The 27,384-nt window shown below is 50.3% G+C and overlaps 2 protein-coding genes across 2 annotated transcripts; one reads left to right on the top strand and one right to left on the bottom strand.

The window, feature by feature from the left end:
• Positions 1–798: 798 nt before the first annotated feature.
• Positions 799–22,324, bottom strand: HAGH (hydroxyacylglutathione hydrolase). Its single transcript, XM_066382923.1, has 9 exons — positions 22,233–22,324; positions 18,902–19,077; positions 18,120–18,184; positions 15,595–15,712; positions 13,998–14,106; positions 9,940–10,043; positions 9,198–9,299; positions 1,610–1,689; positions 799–1,097 (listed from the first exon to the last, which is right to left on the bottom strand). Exons 1-9 carry the CDS (start codon positions 22,303–22,305, stop codon positions 998–1,000), a joined length of 927 nt encoding a protein of 308 aa, XP_066239020.1. The 5' UTR covers positions 22,306–22,324; the 3' UTR covers positions 799–997.
• A 145-nt stretch (positions 22,325–22,469) lies between these two features.
• Positions 22,470–23,865, top strand: FAHD1 (fumarylacetoacetate hydrolase domain containing 1). The gene has a single exon (XM_066382920.1). The coding sequence runs from the start codon at positions 22,735–22,737 to the stop codon at positions 23,398–23,400; it is 666 nt and encodes a 221-aa protein (XP_066239017.1). The 5' UTR covers positions 22,470–22,734; the 3' UTR covers positions 23,401–23,865.
• Positions 23,866–27,384: the final 3,519 nt, after the last annotated feature.

The following is a 27,384-nucleotide window of genomic DNA, read 5'->3' as shown; positions in this document are numbered from 1 at the left end:
TCTGCCTGGGACGGGACGCAGTGCACGCAGAGCCCGCCCAGCATGCTCAGGGCCTAGGGTGGCCTGACCCTCGGCTGAGGAGCCACCCCTAGCATGGTAGCTTCCAGGATGGCTGCAGTTCAGGTTTTCTTAGCTGGAGGGGACAGCTGCAGAGCAGGGACACCCTCCTAGAGTGCGCAGCCTCTCCACACTGCTGCTGGGAGGAAGGACGTGGAAACCTCTCCCTGCCTGGGCCCAAGTGGATCAGACTTGAGGACTGCAAGGTGCCAACAGTCACGTCTCACAGCACGTGGGTGCCCAGCGACTCCAGTGCAGCTGGCATCCCGGAGTCCCTCCTGTCAGCTCCCTCCTTTGCCCACTGGTCCCGGGAATGTCCCCAGAACAGGCCCTCCTTTGCAGGGATGGGGTGTGCAAAGTCGGGACCTGCGTGGGTGCACGGGGCAGAGGGTCCCAGGCCCGGTCTGCAGACCCGGCCCCTGGCATCTGGCCTCACTGCATCGACGGCCCCGCTCAGGAAGGGGCTCCCCGCCTGACTACGGAACATGGAAACGACTCTGTGAAGACAACGACACAGGATCCTTGAGAGAATGACCCTCTACAAGTAGCTGGAGGCGGGGGGTCCATGGGGGCGACAGCAGGTCCCTTCTCGCGGTGCACACCGCTTTCCAGGGGCAGGGGCCCTGTTCTGATGAGCAGGGGCTGCTGGCCTTGGCAGGGGAAAGAGGGACAGCTCTTGCTGGGGTGTCATGTAGGGGCCCCACAAAAAAGCCAGAGAACACACAGTCTGCAAGCAGAACATCCAGTAATAAATACTTTCTAAATTCTTCTCATAAATATTCTTTAAAACATTTGACAGCACAAAGGGCTCTGAAATTATATAATTTAAAATTAAATCAAGACTGAATTTCCTACACTCCCAGCAGGAAGCTCTCCTAAAGCATCTGAACACCCAACTGCGCTTGAAGGAGCAGCCGGGCACCCAGGCCCCGCCGCCGCCTCAGTCCCGGGGCACCTTGAAGTTGTCCTTCTCCTTGCGGATGGCCCTCATGGTGGTGACAGGGTCTGTCTCGCCCGCGTGCTGCTGCACAGTCTTCTCCCTGGGGAAGCCGAGCGCCAGGCTGCAGGCCGCAGCCCCACCCACCGCCCCTCCCGGACACCGGGGAAGAAGAGGGCCTGGAGGAGTTGGGGCATTCTTAAAAATGGAAGGCAACAGCCCATGGCCAACTTGGGTGTCCTAACTGTGGCTGGTGTGCCCAAGCCCAGTCCTGCTGGGGCCCCAGAGAGCAGGGACATCAACACCACGCTGGCATCCGGCACTGCCCAGTACCACGAGGCTCCCAAGAGTGTAACTTGCCACCTACAGATTCCGACTCCGGGGTCAGAAAGGACCCCATGCCCCTGCCAGGGCACCAAGGAAAGTGTCCCCCTCGCCTTTAAGCAAACGTGTCCGATTCTGTGGCTACACTTAATCAAGCTTTCAAGGCAGTAGCCTCCACCACTGAGGATCTTCAGGAGTTTAAGTGTGTGGACACCGTGTTTGAGTAAAACAGGCCACGATGCCCAAAGACAGCGCGGGCCCCCCCCCGCACCCACCGGCTCGCACCCTCACCTCACTCTCATGAACGGGTTATAGGTGAACTCCTCTGCAATGGTGGACGGCACTGTAGGCTCCCCAATACGGTACTTCTCCTGCAAAAGAGATGCGTCACTTTAATATGGAAACTTCTAAATGCCTTCATTTCTAATGATCTTAAAACATCGTCTGACAGAGAAGGCAAATGAGCAGTCAGGTCAGGGTAAGGTCAGGCCCCTGACTGCTCACAGAGAGGGGATGCTGGCTTTGGCAGGGGAACAAGGGACAGCTGCCCTTTGTACGGGGCTGCAGCTGCCACCAATAACCCACCCTCCTTCCCTTACTGGTTTGGAGGTGGAGGGGGACATGAAGCTCTCTTATTAATAAGTTTAGCCTGACCAGGCAGTGGCACAGTGGATGGAGCGTCAAATGGGGATGCAGAGTGATGAATACATGAATTTACCAGAACTTCCAAGCTGCCCTTTTGCTGTTCCGCTTGTCTATCTGACCCCACCCTTACTTACTGGACTATCGCCCCTGAAACAGAAAAGTTCTAGGAAGCTGGTCCGCCACCCCGAGGAGAAGCGTTCCAAGAAGCTGATATCGTAAAACTGCAGAAGGAAGCATAGCAGGACTTTTGACTCAACACCCACTTGCTTGAGACCCTCCTTTTAACCCTCTAATTCATCCCCTAGCTTGTACTGAGGCTCTTCTTTTGGAGAAGTGCCCCGGCTGGTCTTTCTCCTCTAATAAAGCCTGCACACCTGGTGTTCGACTGCCATCTCATTCTTACACAGAGGACCCAAGTTCAAAATCCCAAGTTCACCAGCTTGAGCACGAGTTCATAGACATGACCCTAAGGTCGCTGGCTTGAAGCCCAAGGTCACTTGAGCCCAAAGGTCGCTGGCTTGAAGCCCAAGGTTACTGGCTTGAGCCCAAAGGTCGCTAGCTTGAAGCCCAAGGTCGCTGGCTTGAGCAAGGGGTCACTCACTCTGCTGTAGCCCCCCCCAAGGCACAGATGAGAAATCAGTCAATGAACAACTAAGGAACCACAAGAAAGAATTGATGCTTCTTATCTCCCTTCCTGTCTGTCCCTATCTGTCCCTCTCTCTGTTTTTGTCACACACAAAAAAAATGTTTATGTTTTAGGCCCTGGCCGGTTGGCTCAGTGGTAGAGCGTCGGCCTGGTGTGCAGGAGTCCTGGGTTCGATTCTCGGCCAGGGCACACAGGAGAGGCACCCATCTGCTTCTCCCCCCCTCCCCCCCTCCTTCCTCTCTGTCTCTCTCTTCCCCTCCCACAGCCGAGGCTCCATTGGAGCAAAGTTGGCCCAGTTGCTGAGGATGGCTCTATGGCCTCTGCCTCAGGCACTAGAATGGCTCTGGTTGCAACAGAGCAGCACCCCAGATGAGCGGAGCATCACCCCCTGGTGGGTATGCCGGGTGGATCCCGGTCGGGCGCATGTGGGAGTCTGTCTGACTGCCTCCCCGTTTCCAACTTCAGAAAAATACAAAAAAAAAAAAGTTTATGTTTTATATTACAGAAGTAATAACCAGAAAAAATGAAGAAAATACAGAAAAGAAGAAAACACCTTCAGCCCACCCCCAAGACCGTGCATGAGTTGTGCACAGCTCACTGCTGGGAAGAACAGTGAGAAGACAAATGCCCAGGATCCCTTCCCTGGATGACAGCCCCTTCTACAGCTGGTGAGTTCTCATTATGGGCTTCCCTGACATGAGCTCCCAAGGGAGGGGCACCCAGGAAGCGCCCTTTATGGGCACCCTGTCACCTCCAGTCAGGATGGTCCTCTGGTTGTGATCAACACTGACCAAGGCAGACAGAGAGAAGATGCAAACTGGGCCATTTGGCCAACTATTAACTTCTACAGAAATTCTACAGGAAGGTCAGAATTAACAGCTGGGGATCTCCACCCTCCCAGCAACCCCTGCCCTTCTGCCCAGCTAACCCTGAGGATCGCAGGGCCAGAGTTTGGACAACAGCTGCTGACACCCAGCCCAGGTTGGGGGCCCTCAGACTGAGGGTCTGGGTCTTATCACCCCCACACTGTGATCACTGGCATCAAGAAGTAATCCTTCAACCGTGGGGGGTGTCGAGTCGGGATCTGGCAGGAGGTAAAGACGAAGTTACTGCTAATCTCTGCGTTCTTTCCCTTCCGGTAAAAACAAGCTTAGAATGCTTTAGAATATTCCCTGTGCTTCTCCAGTATTCACTTCTCCTAAGAAATCTTATTCATTCTCTTATGAGGGAGGAAAACAAGTTAACTCTTCTAAGGATGATTTTAAAACAGGTTCTTACATGTATAGGTGAGAGAGGGCAAACCTTTTAGACCCTCTGTGGGCACACCGGGTGCATCCCGGGTGGGCACATGCGGGAGTCTGTCTCTCTGTCTCCCCACTTCTCACTTCAGAAAAATACAAAAAAAAAAAAAATACTAGACGATGCAAACTACTCTCTAGTAGTCCTCTGGAGCCAGGGCAGTGAAAAAGAGGCATGAGGAAGATTTAGGGTGATGGGAATATTCTGTGTCTTAATTGTAGTGGTAGTTGTTTCACCGGTATACACATCTGTCAAAATTCACTCAGTTCTTTGCTTTAAACTGATGCAGTTTATTACATGTTAACTAAACCTCAAGAAGTTGATAGTGAAAAGGGAATAGTATGAGAACTCTGCCACTAAATTTGAAAATCTTGATCAAATGGACAAATGCCTTGAAAGATACAAGTTGCTAACAAAACTAACTCAAGAAGATATAAAAATCTAATAGCCCTACACAAAGAAACTAATTCATAACAAAAAATCTTTCCAGGCTCTGGCTGGTTTGCTCAGTGGTAGAGCATCGGCCTGGCCTGTGAATGTCCCAGGTTTGATTCCCAGTCAGGGCACACAGGAGAAGCGACCATCTACTTCTTCAACCCTCCTCTTTCCTTTCTCTTTCTCTCTCTCTTCCCCTCCCGCAGCCATGTCTCAATTGGTTCGAGCACATCAGTCCTGGGCACTGAGGAGGGCTCTGTGGAGCCTCTGCCTCAGGTGCTAAAAATAGCTCAGTTGTGAGCATAGACCCAGATGGACAGAGCATTGGCCCCAGACAGGGGTTGCCAGGTAGATCCCAGTTGGTTCAAATGCTGGAGTCTGTCTATCTCCTCTCCTCTCACTTGGAAAATAAGAAGAAAAAAAATCTTTCCACAAAAAGAATTCAATATCCATATGGTTTCATTGATAAATTCTAACAAACATTAAAGAAAAAATAATAACAATCAAAGAAAACTCAGAAACTAGGGGAAGAAACAATTCCTCATTTTATGAGGCCAGCATTACCCTGATATTAAGACCAGAAAAAGACAATGTGAGAAAATAAAACTACATACCAATATCCTTATGAACACAGATACAAACATGGACTCTAGCAGCATATATAAAGAAAAATAAACTATGACTAAGGTTTATCCAGAAAGCAACATTGGTTTTACATTTGAAACCAACTAATGTACTCCACAATATTAACAGAGTAAAAGAGAAAAAGAAACATGATTACATAATAGATGAAGAAAAACCATTCAATAAACTTCAACACCAACTCATAGTAGAAACTCAGAAAACCAGGAATATAAGTGAACATCAGCCTGATAAAGAAAATTCATAAAAACCCCACAGCTGACTTCTTACTTAATGGTAAAAGACTGAATGCTTTGTCCCCTTTGGGGACAAGCCAAATATGTCCTTTCTCATTTCTGTTTAACATTGTACTGGATATCTTAGCCAATTCAATAAGGCAGGAAAGATAATAAAAGGCACATAGATTTGAAAGGAAGAAATAAAACTGTCTCTATTAGTTGATGACATGATCATATGCTAAGGAATCTAAAGAAAAGATGCTAGAATACATGAGTATAGCAAAGCCACAGGACATGAGGCCCAAATACAAAAATCAATTGTATTTTTAAAGATTAGCAAAAAAAATCATTTACAGTAAACTCCAAAAACATGTAGTACTTAGAGATACATTTAACAATAGTGCAAGATCTTTAACACTGAAATTTACAAAACATTGCTGATAAAAACTAAAGGACCTCAATAAATAGAAAGCTGTATTATGTTCATGGAAAGACTCAATATTGTTAACATCACAATTCTTTCCAAAAATTCTGTTACAACACAGTCCCAATCAAAAGCCAAGCTGACGTTTTTGTAAAAATTAAAAGATAATCCTAAAATTTACACAGAAGCAAAAAGGCCTAGAAAGCCAAAACCCATTTTAAAAAATAATAAAGTTAGAGGGTTTATATTATCTGATTCCCAGACTTACCATAAACTATAGTAATCAAGACAATATTATTGATACAAGGATAAGTTATACAGACCAATGGAACAGAACAGAGCTCAGACGTAGAGTCTTAAGGGCCCATTTTATTCAGCAAAGATGCCAAGATGATCCACTGAGGAAAGGATAGTCTTTTCAACAAACGGTGCTGAGAAACTGAATGTCAATATGCAAAAAAAGCTAATCTCTACCCTTACCTTACACTATAAACATTAACCTGAAATGGGTTATTGACCTAAATATAAATTTATATGAACATAAAAGCTAAGACTATACAACTTCTATGAAAAAACATAGGCGAAAGTATTTGTGATACAGGAGTATGCAAAGATTTTTTTAGATAGGACAGAAAAAGCATTAAAAAATTAATAAACTGAGCTTCACCAAAAGTATAAATTTCTATTCTTTGGCTGGAGAGCTAGGTCAGTTAGAGCATCGCCCGGAAGAGCAGAACCGTTCGATCCCTGGTCAGGGCACATACAGGAACAGACTGATGTTCCTGCCTTTCTCCCTCTCCTCCTTCCTTTCTCTCTAAACTCAATAAAATAAACATTTAAAAAAGAAAAGAAAATAGAAAAGCAAACCAAAAACTGGAAGAAAATATTTGAGCTCTATATATGACAAAGAGTTGTTCCCAGAATATACAAGGAATTCTTACAACTCAGTAAGAAAACAACCCAATTTTTTAAATGGATAAAAGATTTAAACTTACATTTCACACAAAAAAAAGACATATAAAATACCTATAAGCACATGAAAAGACACTCAACTTCCTTAGCCATCAGAGGAATGTAAATTTAAAACCACAAGGAGATACCACTCCACACCTATTAGAATGGCCAGAACTGAAAAGATCAACAATACGGAGTGTTGGAGAGCACGTGGAGCGACTGGAACTTTTATACATCACTAGCAGGAATGCAAAATGGGACAAGCAACTGGAAAACAGTTTGATAGTTTAAAAAAAAATTTTTTTTAGATCTTTATTCATTTTAGAGAGGGGAGAGAGAGAGAAAGGAGAGGAGCAGGAAGCATCAACTTCCATATGTGCCTTGACCAGACAAGCTCAGAGTTTTGAACCAGCAACCTCAGAGTTCCAGGTTGGCGCTTTATCCACTGCGCCACCACAAGTCAGGCCTGATAGTTTTTTTTTTTGTGTGTGTGTGTGTGTGTGACGGAGACAGAGAGAGGGACAGATAGGGACAGGCAGGCAGGAAGAGAGAGAGGCGAGAAGCATCAATTCTTCGTTGCAGCACCTTAGTTGTTCATTGCCTTCTCATATGAGCCTTGACAGGGGGGCTACAGCAGACTGAGTAACCCCTTAATCGAGCCAGCGACCTTGGGCTCTGGCTGGTAAGCTTTGCTCAAACCAGATGAGCCCGTGCTCAAGTTGGCGACCTTGGGGTCTCGAACCTGGGTCCTCGGCATCCCAGTCCGACGCTCTATCCACTGTGCCACAGCCTGGTCAGGCAGGCCTGATAGTTTCTTAAAAGTTAAATGTACACTTACCATACAACTCAGAAATCTTACTTAACCTATGTTCCCACAAGAAGTGAAAACATGTCCACCCTAACACTTGCACACAAACGTTCAGAGCAACTTAATTTCTAATGAAAAACCGGAAACAGCCCACATGCCCATCCACAGACGAGGGGTAAACAAATTGTAATATATCCAATTTGTTTGCGAAATACTAGGCAGAAATAAAACATGAATAAATCTCAAAACCACTATGCTGAGGAAAAGAGCCAGACACAGCTGAGTACGGTTACATGGAAGTCTAGAAATGAGGAGTCTAGCCCTGGCCGGTTGGCTCAGTGGTAGAGCGTCGGCCTGGCGTGTAGGAGTCCCGGGTTCGATTCCCGGCCAGGGCACACAGGAGAGGCGCCCATCTGCTTCTCCACCCCTCCCCCTCTCCTTCATGTCTGTGTCTCTCTTCCCCTCCTGCAGCCAAGGCTCCATCGGAGCAAAGTTTGCCCGGGCACTGAGGATGGCTCTGTGGCCTCTGCCTCAGGCGCTAGAATGGCTCTGATTGCGGCAGAGCGACGCCCCAAGATGGGCAGAGCATTGCCTCCTGGTGGGCATGCTGGGTGGATCCCAGTCGGACGCATGCGGGAGTCTGTCTGACTGCCTCCCCATTTCCAGCTTCGGAAAAATAAAAATAAAAAAAAAATAAAAAAGAGGAGTCTACAGTGAGGGAAGCAGACCAGCGGTCGGGGACGCAATGGGAGGGGCAGGAGAACCTCTGGGGCTGGTATAGAGGTTTCGTACTATGACTGGGTTGGTGGTGACCCAGGTGCATCCAGTGTCAAAACTCATCGAACTGCACAATTCTCACTTGAGCACTTCTTACCATATGTAACTTATCCTTAATAAAATGTAGTTTTTAAAAAACAGGGAACCATGAAAAGAATGAGTTCAATATGTAAGAGTCGCTATGGAAAAAGCACTAAGACCCAGAAATAAGTGAAAGAAAAGCCACAAAGCAGTATGTATAGGATACATACAGGATGAGCTTATATATTAAGAAAGGTATTCACACATGTGCAGTGTAAAAAAATGGAATATTTATCAACTAATAAAAATTAAAAAAAATTTTATAGGCATTATAAGCCCACCTACCCCTCAAAAATTACAAAGATGCTCAACAAAATCAGGTGATTTATTAAAAAAAAACAACCCAGCAACTGCATAAGGTATCTTTACTCATTGAACTCAGCAGAAGGGAGCCGCCCAGCACCTGAGGTCTCCCAAGAGTGTGTGTTTCACAGTGACTGAAGTGGGAAGACAGAGCCCCGAAGTCCAGGAGAACCTCTCTGCCTACCCAGGGCACCTGCAGCTGTTTCCACCCCTCCACAGAACATGCCTCCAGGACAAGCCAACACTCAGGCTGAGCCCAGGAGCAAGTTTGGAGTCACTGTTGAAATAAACGCCTTTCAGAGAAACAGCCTCCAGAGCGAACCAGCTGCCACATAGACCCAACTGCTTCCCAGGACATGGGAAATGGGCACAGATCTGTCACTGTGGTCTGCTGGGGCACTTGTTGGAAATGCAGCCTCCAGGCCCAGCCCAGACCCACTGAATCAGAAAGGATCTGACAAGCCACTTGGTTCCTACCCCAAGTTGCGTGGGTCTAAACCCCGGCTTGTTCGTGCATCTGAGGAGCACCTGTTGTCCACTCTGGAGACGATGCCTTGAGTGCCAGCAACCCGGGCCCTGCATGGTCCCAGGAAGCTACTTCAGGGTGACTGACCTACAGGATGTGCCCCATGGTGTATCCCACTCACCTTGGCCCAGGCCAGTTTCTCCTGAATGGCGGGGTTGCTGGGCTCCACATGGCGAGCGAACTTGAGGTTGTTGATAGTATATTCATGGCCACAGTACACTCTCTGAGGAAAAAGCCAAATCCGTGAGTCCTGAAGAGACTCATTAATACCCCCTGTAAGAGCCTCAGAGATAGGCCTCGCGAGCCCTGGGCTGGGCCAGTGACACCCAGGGAGATGTCTCTTCGGGCAAGATGCTTCTTGTAAATATGTGAAACAACGATTAAAAGTACATTAAGGCCCTGGCTGGTTGGCTCAGGGGATAGAGTGTCAGCCCAGCATGCGATGATCTGGGTTTTGATCCCCAGTCAGGGCACACATGAGAAGTAATCATCTGCTTCTCTTCTCCTCCCTCTCCCCCTTCTCTCCGTCTTCCTCTCTCGCAGCCAGTGGCTAGACTGGTTTGAGTATCAGCCTCAGGCACTGAGGATAGCTCAGTTGATTTGAGCATTGGCCCCAGACAGGTTATCAGGTGGGTCCTGGTCAGGGCGCATGAGGAAGTCTGTCTATCTCTCTTCCTCTCACTTAAAATAAATAAATAAAAGTACATTAAGAGAAAACCCACATTTCTAGAGAAAATGCCCCCCCTCACTCTTCCCCAAACACAGGGAGTGGCAGGGGCGGGCCCAGCGGTAAGGGGACAGAGTGGGAGAGCAGGCTGTGTCCTCACACCCCCGACAGCGAACTCGACAGGGGCTCTGCCTACTGTGTCAGGAGGGAGCCGGCCCAGGACCTCGAGCAGGGCTCTGTACATCTCATCTGCTGTCCCTTCAAAGAACTTCCCACAGCCAGCCACAAACAAGGTGTCACCTGAAAGAGGACACATGGAACAGGCCACCAGTAGGACATATCCCCTCAAGAGACTGATGGTCCACTCCCGGACAATGCTGACCACCCGCCAACTGTGGGCGGAGGCTCCACTTTGTCCCCTGGGCTGACTAGGGTCCAGCCTCGGGCTTGTTCTTCACCTAGACACCCGACAGGCCTCAGAGACAACCCAGAGCTCTCGGTTGCCACCTGCCCCAAAAGTTTTGACTCAAGTTCACACTCGCTGGTGCCACCAGCCCCCAAACAGCTGCTCAAACCTAAACGTCAGTCATGCTGACGCCTCCCTTCACTGCAGGTCCAATCGCTATAGTGCCTAGATGCCCACAACAGAGCTTGTCCCCACCTGCCCAGCAGTCCCCCTCCCTGGCCTGGCCTCCCTGCATCATCCCTTATTCTAGACAGCCAGTGCCATCCTAGAACACCCTCCACAACCTCACCACCCCCTCCTGGGCCCTCCAGGAGCCCCTCACAAGGGATCACAGCCCCCAGGGGCCCGAGGTACGGACCTGCCGCTTGCAGATCACCCCTTCCCGCCTCCGCCCTTTAGACAGCGTGCCCTCTGCCTGACGCCCATGAGGTCTCTGCACTGCGGGTCCCTCTGCGGGGCTCTTCCCTGTGAGCCAGCTCAGCCAAGTGGAAGCCCACAGGCATTGGTTCTCCAGCCCCAAGGTGAGGACAGCCTGGGACCCCATGACATCGAGCAACATTCCCCTCCTATCAGCACCTGCCAAGCCTCTTGCATGGTCCACACAGCAGAAGCCAAGGCTGCCCCTCAGAAAAAAACTATGCAGCAAGGAAAGGGGACAGACAGCCTGCGAGCAAAGCCTCAACACACTGGTCAAAAGACCTGCAACTCAAGTCTGGGGACAGTGAGAGGCAAGGAGAGCAAGCCGCTTAGGCACCGAGATCCTGTCCAGGGGCAGGGAGCACCTGTGATTTCCACCCCCGGAACTTCGTGGACCAGAGGAGCCAGGCCCTTGCAGCAGCCACCGGCAGCAAAGGTGCTAAGGGACAGGGGGCCCCCATGCTCCTCCGTGGCAGCCGGCACAACCATTGCCCTGCACCCTAACCTCTTGTCACCTTCTCACCCTCTATCATCAGCTGCCAAGAGAGCCTGGGGGCATTCCACCTCCCCAGCAGGGTGTCCCTCTGTCCCCAGGTCCTTTGGAGCCAGCCATGGTTCCAGCACCCCCTGGGCTGCCTTCCCCAGACACCTGAGCTGCTCCTATGGCCTTGGCACTCGCTGCCATGAGCTGGGGCCCAACATCTGAGGTCCAAGACTATCCTGACCTTTCAAACGCAGACGCCCCACTGGCCAACACTGCAGTACCCTGCTCCCCCGCCCGGCCTGTCCCCCAGACCACATTCCCCTCCTCCTCCCCTGGCCTGTCAGTGCCCAGGCCTGCCCACCACAGCCCTGGGGCTACCGACCATCCTGCTCACAGGCCGGCTGGGGCCCCGCTGGACTGTCCTGTCTCCCATACCACTAGTCCTTACTGTAGATGGCCAGACACCTCGGACTCCCCACCGAGGACACTGCGATTCTGCACGTATTTACTCTTAGTCATCAATGAGACAAGGTGCTCCCTGCCAGCTGCTGTCACACAGACAAGAGTAACAACTCAGGCAGACATAGTTCAGGTCTGCGTTTGCAGCAGTGAGCCCCCCACGCCCTCCAAAGCGGACTCGGCTTCTACCAGCACAGTCCTCTGGGCCCACCCACTTGCCCAGGTCCTGGCACTGCCTCCCCCCCGGCAGGTGGGCAGACCGACGTCCAGTAGGAACAGGAGTGGGACACGTTGAAGGTGTGCCGGGCCAGGCACCGAGTGTCCTCTCCTCTCATCTCAGGCCCGCACCACTCGGGGGAGGACTCTGCTCTCCCTACATGCACGCCGGGAAAAGCCTTCAGGGCAGTGTACTCTCGGCGTGTGGGCCCATTTCCCTCACCACAGCTGGATGTGGCCCATAGCGAGGCCAGAGGCTGCCACGCGTGCTCACAGCCCCACACCTCCACTGCTGCAGCGAATACCTATACATGGCTGTATATCTTTTTTAAAAACTTGGATCTGGGGATAATTTTGAATTTGTAGACAAGCTACAGAGATCGCCAGAGGCCCCTTATGCATCCCTGACTCAGCTGGTATTTCCTTTCTTTTCCTTTCTTTGTGACAGAGATAGAGATAGAAAGAGGGACAGATAGGGACAGACAGACGGAAGGGAGAGCGATGAGAAGCATCAACAATTCTTCATTGCGGCACCTTAGTTGTTCACTGACTGCTTTCTCACATGTGCCTTGACCAGGGGGCTACAGCAGAGCGACTGACCCCTTGCTCAAGCCAGCGACCTTGGGCTCAACCTGGTGAGCTTTGCTCAAACCAGATGAGCCTGTGCTCAAGCTGGCGACCTTGGGGTTTCGAACCTGGGTCCTCCACGTCCCAGTCCAATGCTCTATCCACTGCGCCACCGCCTGGGCAGGTGGCATTTTCTTTCTTTTAATGTGTTACATCACCTGGTCTATTTGTCAAAACTACAAGTCTGTGTCCCTACAGTGTTATAAACTAAAAGCTCCACCCCAGACTCAGTGCACACTTCCCATTAACGCCACTTTTCCATGGCAGGATCCACTCCAGGAGCCCACACTGTATTCAGCCATCAAGGTTTTGAACAAACTTTCATTGCAGTTACAATATCATGATTATAACTTAAATTTCTGGAAGACTCAGAGCTTAAAAACTATTAACATTATTAAAAAAGTTAAGGGGTACCCTGGCCGGTTGGCTTGGCGGTAGAGCCTCGGCCCGGCATGTGGAAGTCCTGGGTTCAATTCCCAGCCAGGGCACATAGCTCATCTGCTTCTCCACCCTTCCCCCTCTCCTTTCTCTCTACCTCTCTCTTTTCCTCTCACAGCCAAGGCTCCACTGGAGCAAAAGTTGGCCCGGGCACTGAGGATGGCTCTGTGGCCTCTGCCTCAGGCGCTAGAATGGCTCCGGCCACAATGGAGCAACACCCCAGATGGGCAGAGCATCTCCCCCTAGTGGGCATGCCGGATGGATCCCAGTTGAGCACATGCGGGAGTCTGTCTGTCTGCCTCCCCACTTCTCACTTTGGAAAAATACAAAAAAAAAAAAAGTTAAGGGGCAGTGGAGTCCCCTGGGCCCAACAAGCCTGTTCTTTGCCAGGCATCCTCAACCATCACTGCTTGACGGTGGCCACTGGCTCACGCCACCTGAACTCCTGGTTGTCATGTGGCTGTTCTGCTTCACAGGTGCCCCAACCAGCACTGACATTCTCTCATTTCCTCTCAAACGGGAAAATACCTCCTATCACTGGGCAGGCCTGCTCGCCCTGACTGAGTGCTGCTCACACAATCCAGTGCTGGCTGGGCTCCACAAAGCTCACTCAGGGCAAGGGCCACCGCAGACTGCAGCCACTACCTGAACTTGCTTACCACCGGCCAAGCTTGTTGGGGCATCAGGCAGGCCACTCTAGGGTGCTTTGTGGAGGAGACCCTGACTAGGGGTTGGCTCCCGACTTTGCTGGACCCAGCTCGGCTCACAGCCCACGGAGGGGTGGGCCATGCAAGCACTCGGGAGGGCCCCGGTTAGGCACAGGCAGCAGGTCCAGGCTCACCTCCCTGCCCACCTGGCACTGCTGGGGGCAGTGGGGGCTGGGGCTGCATCCCAACCCACAGTCTCTCAAGGAGAGGCTTGCCCCCACAGTGCCTGACAGTGGTCACAGGGATGCGCCACCTCCACCCACGTCCATGCAGAGTGCCGGGGCCCCCCCCCCCCCCCGTGTTTGAAGCTGAGCGCCAGCTCGGCTCTTCCCTCAGGCCTGTGTAGTTGCAGGCAGGAAGTGCTCTGCTCCTCCACCCAGGTGCCAAGAGGGTCTCTGCAAAGAACATCCAACCCCCAGCACACACCCCTGAACCCTCACCTGTAAACACAGCAGGCGGTTCGGAACTGCCAGGCTTGCTCACAAAGTAGCAGATGTGTCCAGAAGTGTGACACGGTGTGGACAGGCACTTAACGTTGAGAGACCCCACCTGAAACACAGCACGCACCGCCGTGTGCTCCCAGGGCTCACAAGGACACAGCCTGCTGGTCCTACATGGCTCATTTCAGGCTGTACGCCGCCACACAAGACATGGGTCTTGCGGGGGGGGGGGGGACCATGAGACTCGGCCCTCGAGTGACCCCCAGGGGCAGGGAGCACCCTAGAACCAGGTATTTGCTGACGGGCAAAACTAAAGGGGCTTATTTTCTTTTCTCCCTCAAAATCAGGCATCTTTCTAGAAAAGATGGTTTTGCTTCTTCAGTGCTTGGCCTTTTTTCTGTTTTTCTTCTCCATCTCCTCCCTCCCCCCACCTCTTTGCTTCAAAAATACAAAAAAATTGACCTTCCCAGGTAGCGGTGCAGTGGATAAAGCTTTGGACTGGGATGCAGAGGACCCAGGTTCAAAACCCCAAGGTCGCCAGCTTGAGTGCAGGCTCCTCTGGCTTGAATGCAGGCTCAGCACCTTGAGCACAGGGTCGCTGGCTTAAGTGTGGGATCATAGGCATGACCCCATGGTCGCTGGCTTGAGCCCAGAGGTTGCTGGCTTGAAGCCCAACATCGCTGGCTTGAGCCTAAGGTCTCTGGCTTGAGCAAGGGGTCACTTGTAGCCCCTGGGTCAAGGCACATATGAGAAAGCAGTCAATGAACAACTAAGGTGTCACAATGAAGATTTGATGCTTCTCATCTCTCTCCCTTCCTGTCTGTCCCTATCTGTCCCTCTCTCTGCCTCTCTGTCACAGACACAAAAAAGAGATACAAAAAAATTGAAATAAAGATGAACATCTGTATGACCTTTACCTGAGTCACTGCTGACAGTTCCCACATCTGTGGCATGTGCTCTATCCACACACATGCATTTCAGGTCACATACATCCTGACAAATTGCCCCTAACTACTCCAGCTGCATCTACTAAGAAAAGGACATCCTCCTGCACAACGTTGCTATCATCACACCCAAGCAATTTAGCATCGGCATGAGAATATAATCCCCTGTGGAGTCTATATTTAAATTTCCCCAGTTATCTCTAAGCCAGCAGTTCTCAACCTGTGGGTTGCGACCCCAGCGGGGGTCGAACGACCAAAACACAGGGGTCACCTATTTTCAGATGGCTTTAGGCGACCCCTGTGTTTTGGTCGTTCGACCCCCGCCGGGGTCGCGACCCACAGGTTGAGAACCGCTGCTCTAAGCTGTGCTCTATTGCTTCTTCTCTTATCTAGTTGCCATTTACACACTGATTTGCTTGTGAAGCTCTCAGCAGAGGGGACTGTCCAGGCCCAGGCAGCCCCAAGAGGCCTTCCACCCATCCACGGGTCAGGCCATCCCCAGAGCACAAGCCTTTATGTAACCCTCTAGGTCCCTGGGGTAACGGAGGGACGGAGGGGACAGCCAGGTAGAAGAGGCAGTGTTCCCACTGGGTCCCCGCCCTACACTGTGCTCCAGGGTCTGGCGTCCCTTTCCATGGGGGTTCACTCCTCACCTGCAGTGTAGACAGGTGTGTGACCCTGTGAGTCAGGGCCCCGATCCGGTCATCGCTCCCACACACCTTCAGGCCAGGCACCAGTTTGACCAGCTTCTCATTCCCGCCAGCGTGGTCCCTGGAAGCAGAAAAGACCGAGGGTCACTGCTGACATGAAGGGGCTTTGCTTGCTTGGAAACTGTGACCAAACAGAATTCTTATTTGCCCAATTATGTTTCTCAGAAGTAGAAACACATCTTCTAACACAGGAAACTAGCTTCTTGTCTGTCACTTTGCTCCACCGAAAAGAATGTGCTCAGGCCCGCGTTCCCTTGCCAGGAACTCATGCCCTGCCTCAGCCGCACTTGAGAAAGGGGGTCAGAAGAAAGACTCCATTCCCCGGACTGTGGGGCCAGTCCGCCCAGCCCCGCCGGGCCCTGCACCCAGGGCAGGGCAGGGAGTGTGCAGACACTGAAGATCAGCCATTCGAGGACAAAGCCAGGGCTTTCTGGTTACAAAGAAACACCTGGTCCTCACTACACATTCACCTATGGACTCTTCTGATGGGCCCAGAAACAGCATATAAATAAAAGGAGGCTGACCCTCTTCTCCCCGCCCCTTGGAGATCTGTTACACACTGGCCCGGGCCGCTCCCAGCCCAATCACCACCACTGCAGCAGATAAGCTGGAGGGAGGAACAGGCCACACCCTGGAGTTCACTTTAGGGCAGGGGTCCCCAAACTACGGCCCGCGGGCCGCATGCGGCCCCCTGAGGCCATTTATCCGGCCCCCGCCACACTTCAGGAAGGGGCACCTCTTTCATTGGTGGTCAGTGAGAGGAGCATAGTTCCCATTGAAATACTGGTCAGTTTGTTGATTTAAATTTACTTGTTCTTAGCCCTGGCCGGTTGGCTCAGCGGTAGAGCGTCGGCCTGGTGTGCGGGGGACCCGGGTTCGATTCCCGGCCAGGCACATAGGAGAAGCGCCCATTTGCTTCTCCACTCCCCCCCCCCCCCATTCCTCTCTGTCTCTCTCTTCCCCTCCCGCAGCCAAGGCTCCATTGGAGCAAAGATGGCCCGGGCGCTGGGGATGGCTCCTTGGCCTCTGCCCCAGGCGCTAGAGTGGCTCTGGTCACCGCCGAGTGACGCCCCGGAGGGGCAGAGCATCGCCCCCTGGTGGGCAGAGCGTTGCCCCTGGTGGGCGTGCCGGGTGGATCCCGGTAGGGCACATGCAGGAGTCTGTCTGACTGTCTCTCCCCGTTTCCAGCTTCAGAAAAATACAAAAAATAAATAAATAAATAAATAAATAAAGAAATTTACTTGTTCTTTATTTTAAATATTGTATTTGTTCCCGTTTTGTTTTTTTACTTTAAAATAAGATATGTGCAGTGTGCATAGGGATTTGTTCATAGTTTTTTTTTATAGTCCGGCCCTCTAACAGTCTGAGGGACAGTGAACTGGCCCCCTGTGTAAAAAGTTTGGGGACCCCTGCTTTAGGGCCTGGTTTAGGGTTTATGTTTTAACATAAACATAAGGTGCTGAGAAAACCCTCCAGAAGCGCCTCTGATGTGGGAGCTACTCAGTGTGGGAGAGAGAAGCCAGTTACAAAGCTGGAGAAGGAGGAGGCTTCTTGCAGCTACACAGAGGCCAAGAGGCCCGAAGTACAGCCTGGGCAGACTTCCCAAAGACAGAGTGGCTGTGCTAAGTAGCTCAGGTCAAGGACAGGGCTGTAGACAGACCCTGTCCCCTAGGAAATTAGCACCTGACGTCCCAGAGACTTAGTGACTTAGTTACATCAACCCAGACGTTTCCACCATTTAACCAACTGTGGCCAAATCATATCCATGACACTCCCGCTGAAAGGCCTCATGTTAGGTCGGAGAAGTGGAGCTTCTGCAGGCTGAACTACAGCGAGGCTACAGGGACAGGTTCACTCAAAGGCATTGCTGCCCTTGAGCAGTTATTTGGACAAGGAAATTCAGCGCCAAACATTTTTTTTTTTAGCTTTGAAGAGCCTCAAAAGGTTCAAAAACCAAAAGGACCGTAGACATACAGCTCTTGTCCTAAACCCAAAATAGGTGTGCTTTCATCCTTTAGCCTTTAAATATTAAAAAACAAAAACACAACCTCCCCAAAGATGGTTGCTGATTTTTAAAAACACTAATGTCATCGAGTTTACTCCCTAACATCGAGGCCAGTATCCCATCACGCGAGCCCAGGTGCTTTCAGAGACACTGCCACGGGAGGAGGACCCACAGTGCGAGCATCTCCCCGCAGAGCGCCCGAGTTACCAGACCCCGTCACAGGGCCGAGGGGCCAGGGCCTGGAGGACCACGGGAATCGGGCAGCAGCCCAAAGCCTTCTCAGAATCCCTCTGGAGGCAGACTCTCAGGCGCATGGTGGTCGCAGCGATGGGGGCGGGAGGGCCCAGAGAGCCTGTGAGAACCCCACCCACCCCGCCCTCACGGTGTGCCTGGCACGGAGCCATCAGGCCCAATCAACTCTTCTGGCCTGTAAGGAGCTTGGCCTCGGCAGTAGGTCACTTACCAATGGTGGTGGGTGGTGAGCACCGTAGTCAGCTTCACTCCATGTTTTTTCACCGTTTCTACAACCTGTAACCACACATGAGGCAGGACAGAGGCCACTGTCACACTCCCATTGCTGGGTCAGAAGCCTGCAGGGTGGGGCTTCCCAGCGGAACCCAAGTGTGCCAGGACGGCAGGCCCCACCCTGACCCTGCCAGCTTGGCCTAACTTCAGTAGAGCAGGCGAAAGCGCCCCTTGACAGCGCAGCCCCCTCAGACCTCTCCAAGCCCCTCTGGCCAAAGGCGCAAAGCCTCAAGGAAGAGCAGCCGGGCCAAGGACAGCTCCAGCTTCTCTGTCCCCAGATTTTACAGACACAGGCTCTTTTCTTTCCACACCAAAGCCTCTGGTCACCTCCACCCCTTTCACTGGCCCTTTTCCCCAGTAACAGTGGCTGGGCACTAGCCTGCCCTATGCTGGCCCAGTAGGTAAAGTGTCGACCTGGAATGCTGAGGCCACCAGTTCAAAACCCCAGCTTGTGCAGTCAAGGCACATACAAGAAGCTACTACTACAAGTTGATGCTTCCCGCTCCTCCCCCATCACCTTTTCCTCTCTTTCTCCTCTCTCTAAAATCAATAAATAAAAATAAAATCTTAAAAAAAAAAAAAAGATAGTGGCTGGGCACTAGTTAAATTGTAAGTAACTAAATGGATTAATTTTCAGTTAACTTCAGTCAATCTCAAGAACACCGCGGTTATCAAACCCATCCGGGGATGAAGAATTGGTGCTGGGGACACACCTCCCACCTTCTGGGGTTGCACTGGGTCCACAATGGCAGCCTCCTTGGTGTCTTCATCGATGATCAGGTACATGTAGTTGTCTGTCAGGGCAGGCAGTAACTCAACCTTCATGGCGCCCTGTTCCACGGTCAAGCTCTTCCTCAAATCCGTGTGATGGAAGAGGAGTCCCAGCAGGGCTGGACCTGAAGACAAAGTGCAGTTTTGGTCAGTGTCCACGTGAGGCTGCATCAGGCACAGACTTCAGACCGGGCCCTCAGTGACCCAGCACTAGGGGCATCCTAAGGATGTGACATCCCAGAACAACATGCAGTGAACAGCCAAGCGCGAGGCTCGCCGGGCAGGGTTTTCTGAGTTCCTCTAATAGAGAACAAAATATCCTCACTTAACCACATCAATGAAAATCTAGAAAATAATTCATGTTTGTATTCATGGAAATCAACTCTTTCAGATTTGTTATCCCCATTTTCTTTTTCAAGAGTTCTGAAAGGAGAGAAGGCCAAGCCTGTGGCTGCAATTTAAACCATCGGCCTACATGACTAACGTCAGTTCTGGGTTGTCCACACAGGACTAGGAGTGACCACGAAGAGAAGAACCCAGAGTGAAAGGACCAAACTGGGCTGTTTCTTTTTCTTATTTTTTTTTCTTTTGAGAGAGAGAAGGGGGGGCAAGAAGGAAGAGAGATGAGAAGCATCAACTCGCAGTTGTGGTGCTTTAGTTCACTGATTGCTTCTCAAGTGTGCCTTAACTGGGGGGACGGTGCTCAAGCCGAGCCAGTGACCCCTTGCTCAAGCCAGCAACCAAGCCAGTAACTGTAGGATCATGTTGATGATCCCGCGCTTAAGCTGGTGAGCCTGTACGCAAGCCAGTGACTTTGGGGTATCGAATCTGGGACCTCAGGGTCCCAGGTCAATGCTCGATCCACTGTGCCACCACCAATCAGGCAAGATGGGCTGTTTTCTACTTACAGCACACAGCCTCTCCAGCTAACACAGCCTCAGTCGCCTGCAGTATTCACAGCCCTTCACAGGCCTCCAGCCAGGAAAGAAAACAATACTCACTTTCGAATGTCAGGAACTAGAAACTTGAATAATGCACAAAAACCACCAGGCCCTGAAAAATGGATAGTTGGCCACAACTGTTCTAGATTTGAGTATGCAAGATACAGAATCACCATCCATTTGAGTCAAAGGACTCTGCCAGGGCAGCCAGGAGTGACAAAGGGCAAAAGCACCTTCCAGCCAGTAGGCAGGTGCTAGAACATTTTCAACAATGAAACTCCTATTATTCAATCTAAAAATTCACAGAGGCCCCAATGATACTTGAAGTATTAGTGTGAAAGGGATTAAAACTGTACAACAATAGGTGACAGAGGCAGCCATGAAATTCTGGGGTAGGTGCTGGAATGGGGGCCTCTCTCTCTCCCCAAAGGGATCCAGAAAGCAGGGAGCAACCAACTAACTGATAGGCCACATCTCCAGGGGCTGTCTAAAGCAGATTCAACCTTATCTGCTATGGCCAGGGAAACTGCCTGAACTGAAGCTTTAATGACCACACACAGATATTCAATCCCCAGCCACCCCCTTCCTCTGACAACCAGCTGGGTTCTCCCAGGCCCTTCTCATGCACAGCAAAACAAACATTTTTGTAGGATCAAGTTGGTGATATTCCACTCCCCTGCGCCCCAGTGCCTGAGGGTTACTATACTTTACTAAGCAGTGTGTATATTGGGGGTGGGGATGGGAGGAAAGCAGAACGATAAAAACAAAACTCCCCGAGTCTGGAAAGCAGCCTCCACAAAAGGGGGCCCTGTTTATGTATTCCTCACAGAACATTAAGGGCACTGCCCAGGTGAAAGAAACATTATTTCAAATTGGTACTTGGGAACCTTGGGAAGATGCCATTGTCTCTAAGGAAAGAATTCATCTGGTACAATCACCACCAAAACCTTATTTCTTTTCTAAAAAGTGTATCACCTAGGGGCTAGCCCAACACAGCCTCAGAATTGCTCCCAGCTCACTGGTTTGCAACTGTGAGTTTTTGTGTAACCAGAGGGCAAAGACTTCCAGCCTATGGTCTGGGCCAAGTCCTGAGACATGTTTTGTTTGACTTCTTTTGAACAGGGCTGGTCCTTCCGCATGGCATCAACTGGCTGGGGCCATTTGAGGCAACTGCACTCCTGGCAATACCCTACAGCCCCCCTTATACTACCTGCCCAACTCCTGACACAAAAACTTTTAGCCTTGATACTCTGATGAGTTTCCCTAAATGGAAAAATACAGGCTCTTTCCTTAGTAACGATGACACATTACCCACTCCAGAACTTTGACCACTTTCAGCAGGATTTGAAAACGGCCAAGTATGGCTTTACTGTTTGTTCCATCTGCCTATCAAGTACCCTCCTGTCATTTAGCTAACTGCCAACCAGGTCCCAGAGACTGGGGTTAATTTACTGCCCCTATTGCTAATCAGCCCAATAAGATATCAGTAAATAAAGGAGATTTTTAAAAAAAGGTAAAATATTCCAACAAAGCAAGAGGTTAGAATCTGACAGCTGGAAGAGCAGGCCCTTGGAGGCAGTGTGCCCAATGCCTCTTATTTTCAAGGCACTGATGGAGACACAATCAGGGAGGGCCAGGCTCCCACAGTGCACAGGTCAGTCTTGTTGGAACGCAGGCATTGCCCCAGGGTCCTCCCCTTCGTCATCACTTTAGAATCGGGCCTCAAGTTCTTCTTGTCAGCCAAAGCTCAGGTGAAAAGATGTGATTTATTTTATGGGGAATATACACAGCATTCCCCGGGCTCTAAGCTGTCACATCAGCCCAGGGCGTTAGAAATATGGGGTTTGTGGGGTCGGGGGATGGAAATATGCGGGAAGCCCCTACATGGCCCAGCGTCAAGGAAGGCGAGGGCTGCTGGGCTGACAGGTGGGAGGCTGGTCTGAGTACCGGGCACGACACGTCCCCTTACCTAGCACAAAACCTTCAGCTGACCAGTTACCTCACTCTCTGTCTTCAGCCCTCTCAAATTCTCACCCAACTGCTGTGCAGCCTTTCTCGACCCCAACCGGCTGCCTGCCGCCGTCAGCGAGGGTTAAAATCCTATGTCGATAAAAAACAGCGTCAGCCGCGGCAGCCCGGTGACTCCCTGACGCCGCACCGGCGCTGGCCCGCAGGTTGCGTCCGCGCCCAACGCCCGGCTGCGGGCCGCTGGCGCCTCTGGAACGCCTAGGGAAGTGCGGCTGGGCTAACCGCCTTTCCCTGGCTACGACACCCGCCAAGACCCCCGGCCCCTGCCGCTGTCAGCCCTGCCCGAGCCCGGCCGGCCCCGGCCGACCTACCCAGGCCGCGGCGAGCGCAGGTGGCTCCTAGCGCGGTGAGACTCCGACGGCGGAGCAGCCAGCCTAGCACCATGACCAGGGTGACTGTGGTAGGAGCGGGCGGGCAGAACACACCGTCGGCGTGTCGCGGCCAATCAGGGCCCAATTTGCGCCTCCGCCCCACCCCCTGACCAATCAGAGGTCGCTCCCAAATTCACGCCCGCCCCTCGCCGGCTAGAAACAAGGAAGCATCTACAGCCAGAAAGCAACTTCAGATCCTTCCCCTCTCAATCAGAACGAGGCCGGCCTCCTAAGGTCGGGGACGCCAGAAGCAGCCATTGGACGGCAGCTCCTAGAAGGCCGAGCACCGCGACTTCGGCGCACCTGGCGGAGCGCAAAGCAGAACGGGTGGTCGCGAACGGGATTGCGCTCCGAGATAGTTCGTCCTCTCGGGGTAGCCGTAGGCGGCAGGGGACCGGCCCCGACGGAATACACGTGACTCTAGAGGTGTCTGGCTGGGGTCATGGCGGCTTCTAAGCCGTTGTCCCGCTTCTGGGACTGGGGGAAGAACATCGTGTGCGTGGGCAGGAACTACGCGGACCACGCCAAGGAGATGCAGAGCGCGGTGCCCAAGGAGCCCGTGCTCTTCCTGAAGCCGTCCACTGCCTATGCCCCCGAGGGCTCGCCCATCCTCATGCCCCCCTACAGCCGCAACCTGCACCACGAGCTCGAGCTGGGTGTGGTGATAGGCAAGCGCAGCCGCGCCGTCCCGGAGGCCGGGGCCATGGACTACGTGGCCGGCTATGCCCTGTGCCTGGACATGACGGCCAGGGACGTGCAGGACGAGTGCAAGAAGAAGGGGCTGCCCTGGACTCTGGCCAAGAGCTTTACAACCTCCTGCCCGGTTAGCGCGTTCGTACCCAAAGAGAAGGTCCCTGACCCTCACAACCTGAAACTCTGGCTCAAGGTCAATGGCGAACTCAGGCAGGAGGGTGAGACATCCTCCATGATCTTTACCATCCCCTACATCATAAGCTACGTTTCCAAGATAATGACCTTGGAAGAAGGAGATATTATCTTGACCGGGACGCCAAAGGGAGTTGGCCCTGTAAAAGTAAATGATGAGATCCAAGCTGGCATACACGGCGTCGTCAGTATGAGATTTAAGGTGGAAAAGCCAGAATATTGAGTCTATACAAAACATTCTAAGTTCTTAAATTTCAGAAGAGAAGGGAGCTGGACAGAAGCAAGCAAACGTTATTAAAAGTGACAATCCTTTAATAAGAAACCAGTTCGTAAAGATGATTTGATTGGATTGCTATGCCTCCAACTCAAGGAAGATGGAAACTGCAGAAAAACATCTAGAAGAGCTGGATCAGAAGTGGAAAGGGAAAAAAAAAGTGGAAAGAAGAGTGCCTTTTTGTCTTCTAGGATACAAACAGAATAAAGTATTTGCGATGCCTCTGACCAGGAGAATTTATCAAACCAAATATTCAGAAGACTTGTTTTACTTTCCTAAAACTGGACTAGATAAGACTTTTCAGTGAGTCATTCTTGGAGCAGTAGTTCAAGAATTAAAATCTGCAAAGAAGGTTGAGAAACGTGTTCCAAATCAGTGTTTCCCACATTTCTTTGATCATGGTAATCATCTAGAGGTATTTGTAAAAAAAATTTCCAAATTACTGGCCCATGGTAGGCCCAGAGTATTAATTAGCAGAATTAATCTCCAGCACTCCAAGTGATTCTTACGAAATGTAGAAAAACACCACTCCACCTAATCAGTGAATTTAAAATTTTAATAAGTTAATAAATGACAACACCACTTGTTTTTACCCTGGCTCATAGATTCTGAGTTTAAGAGATAATTTTGAAACTATTGTTTGCAAATAAATATGCTGGTTTTTATGTGTCCTAAAAGTGTACTTCTTTCCTCTAATAGTGGGTAGGAGGAATACTTTCTTATTAAGGGGCTTCAGACCTTGCACTGACCGTAAGCTTGGTAAACACTTTTATTAACAGAGTTAATCAGCATCTCTACCTCCTCACCAGAAATAAGGAGGTCTTAGGGAGGTTGAGGGGCCTGGGAGTGCTACTTTCGCTTTCACCTGGTCCCTTCTGTAAAGAAAAGACTAGGCAAGGTGCACAGCACAGCTATCAGACTGCTGGGTGTAGTCCTAGCTTAGGCAGGGGCTCCTACTGTTGTAAACAAGGAACTGCTGGCCTTTAAAAGCTTTGAACCTTTAACTTAATAATGGGTAACGTTGAGCCTTAGTACTGCTAGGTACTGTGCCAGGAGTTTTCCATGTATTATTTAACATTCAACAAAGCTGCATGGTTAGTATTACTTTCTTTTATACAGATGAAGATGTAGATTTAGAGGCTAGCCAGCCTGGCTCTACAGTCACTCAGCTGAGTGACAGAGCCGATATAACCCAGATATCCCAAGACTAGAACTTGAAGTCTTGACCACAATGCAGGCTGCCTCTTTTAAGTAGATATATAAAATGACACAACTGGGTATTATGCAACCCCCATATTTGAGTGATAATTTACTGTGAGGAAGTTCCATAATTGGAGTTATTAAATGTTACGCTACCGTCTGACCAGGCGGTGGCACAGTGGATAGAGCGTCAGACTGGGATGTGGAAGGACCCAGGTTCGAGACCCCGAGGTCGCCAGCTTGAGCGCAGGCTCATCTGGCTTGAGAAAAAAAATAAAAAAGCTCACCAGCTTGGACCCAAGGTCGCTGGCTCAAGCAAGGGGTTACTCGATCTGCTGAAGGCCCATGGTCAAGGCACATATGAGAAAGCAATCAATGAACAACTAAGGTGTTGCAACACGCAATGAAAAACTAATGATTGATGCTTCTCATCTTGCTCTGTTCCTGTCTGTCTGTCCCTGTCTATCCCTCTCTCTGACTCTCTCTCTATCCCTGTAAAAAAAAAAAGTCATGCTACCTTAACTCCTTATCTTTTAATCAAGTTTATTTTTTAAATTACTTAAGCAATGCATGTTTATTACAGAAGAGTTAGAAAATATGGATAAGCAAAAAAACAAAACAATCAAAATTGCATCTACCCAGAGACAGTCCAAGTTAAACATTTGGTGTACATTCTTCCAAATTTGGATGTAATTGTAATTTTTAGCATATTATTTGCTCATACCACACAATTTTATAACCTAGTTTTTTCACCACATATGACTATGTTAGCCTGCACATTTCTGCAGTACTATTTTCATATTATTTTTACTTTTTTTAAGTGAGGGAGGGAGAGAGACAGACTCTCACAAGCGTCTTGACCAGGAGCCATCTGGCAACCCCCATCTGGGGACGATGCTCAAATCAACCGAGCTATTCTCAGTGCCCGGAGCTGACACTCAACCAACCACTGGCTGCGAGAGGGGAAGAGAAGCAGATGATTATTTCTCATGTGTGCCCTGACCAGGGCTCGAACCTGGGATTGCTGCACATCGGGATGACGCTCTATCCAGTGAGCCAGAGCTGCAGTACTATTTTCAATGACTGCATAAGGTTCTGAAGTCAGTCCTTTATTTTTGACAATTGAGATTGTTTCTAATTTGCTAGAATCAGCACACTTGTTTTTTCCCTTGGGCTAGGTTCTCATAAGTAGAAGAGTTGAATCAAGGGTGTGCTAATACCGAAAGTATATCAGGTCCAGTTAGGTACAAGGTTCAGCTGAGAGAAGTCTACCAAACTTACAGACTTAAAATCAAACTACAGGTATATTGCAAGAGCAACATTCACATATACTTCCCTTGGGTGGCACAAGCCAGCACCCAGAGAGTGCACAGTGCCCCTGAGGTCAATGTTCACTACAGTGGTTCATAAGCTTTGATACAAGCAGCTGACAACAGTATTGCAAGTGTAGCACACAAACTCCTTGGCTGCAAGAATCAAAAACTAAGAGACACTAATTCCCACAAATCCTGATGTTGCTAAAACACAGTAATCCTAGTACCTAGAAGGTATATTTTCCACTTAACTTTTTATTTTGAATAAATTTAAACCTACTAAAAAGTTGAATGACTAATACAATAAACTCCATATACCCTTCACTGGTGTGTGTGTACATACAACACACACACACACACACACACATATACAGGGTTGGGCAAGAATAGGTTATAGTTTTGAGTACACAAAACAGTTTATTCTTTTATTATTAATTATTGTATTATTTTCCATATAAACAACTGTAAACCTACTTTTGCCCTACCCTGTGTGTATACACACACAGCACACACACACATACATTAGGAACACTGGAAGTGAGTTGCAGAAACACTGTTTTTTCAGTATGCCTATCCTAGTATAAGGACATTCTTTGTGTGTGTGTATGACAGAGAGACAGAAGGGCAGATAGGGACAGACAGGCAGGCAGGGAGAAAGATGAGAAGCATCAATTCTTCACTGCAGCACCTTAGTTGTTCTTTGACTGCTTTCTCATATGTGCCTTGACTAGGGGGCTATAGCAGCGTGAGTGACCCCTTGCTTAAGCCAGCGACCTTGGGCTTCAAGCCAGCGACCTTTGGGCTCAAGCTACTGACCATAGGGTCATGTCTATGATCCCACATTCAAGTCAGCGACCCTGTGCTCAAGCCAATGAGCCCTGGCTTAAGCAGGCAAACTCGGGGTTTCAAATCTGGGTGTAGGAAAATGGCCGGGAATTAGACTGTTGTCCTGAGACAAGCCTATGGTGTGGACTTTGGAACGCCAAGTCCTGCGGGGACAGAACACTGCTCTGGCAAGCACTACTAAGATTGTTTATAAGAAGCAGCTGATCCCTATAGCCATTTTCTGACATGCCTAGGGGCATTGGTTGGTCAGCTTTCTCTGCACCTGAATCCACTGTAGACTAATTTGACCCAGGCTCTGCTAATTTGCTTGATGAGCAAAGAGACCAATAAGTACCATGAGGCTGCAGAGATCTGGGCTCTCAGTCCTACAGGCTGGGAGTTCCCTGTACCCATCTTTTCTCTATGTTGTGTCTTGTATGTGTTTTTTATTAAGTCCTGCAGTGCCTTCCTTTGGTGCACACCTATTGCTGAGCTGGTCGCGGCACGTGGGTCTTCCAGGTTCCTGCCCGGCGATCTATACACTATGCCACCGCCTGGTCAGGCAAGGACATTCTTCTACATAGCCTCAATACCA

The sequence above is a fragment of the Saccopteryx leptura genome, chromosome 4, assembly GCF_036850995.1.
Source record: "Saccopteryx leptura isolate mSacLep1 chromosome 4, mSacLep1_pri_phased_curated, whole genome shotgun sequence".
Classification (NCBI taxonomy): domain Eukaryota; kingdom Metazoa; phylum Chordata; class Mammalia; order Chiroptera; family Emballonuridae; genus Saccopteryx; species Saccopteryx leptura.
Note: the sequence above shows the minus strand (reverse complement) of the source record. Positions and strands in the feature narration are given on the sequence as shown.

Coding starts and splice junctions, on each gene's coding strand:
- HAGH (XM_066382923.1), bottom strand. CDS start 22,305: ATGGTGCTAGGCTGGCTGCTCCGCCGTCGGAGTCTCACCGCGCTAGGA. Junction 9,300..9,939: donor GCCGGCTCCCTCCTGACACA/GTAGGCAGAGCC, acceptor CTTTTTCCTCAG/AGAGTGTACTGTGGCCATGA. Junction 1,690..9,197: donor AGAAACTGGCCTGGGCCAAG/GTGAGTGGGATA, acceptor TCTCTTTTGCAG/GAGAAGTACCGTATTGGGGA.
- FAHD1 (XM_066382920.1), top strand. CDS start 22,735: ATGGCGGCTTCTAAGCCGTTGTCCCGCTTCTGGGACTGGGGGAAGAAC.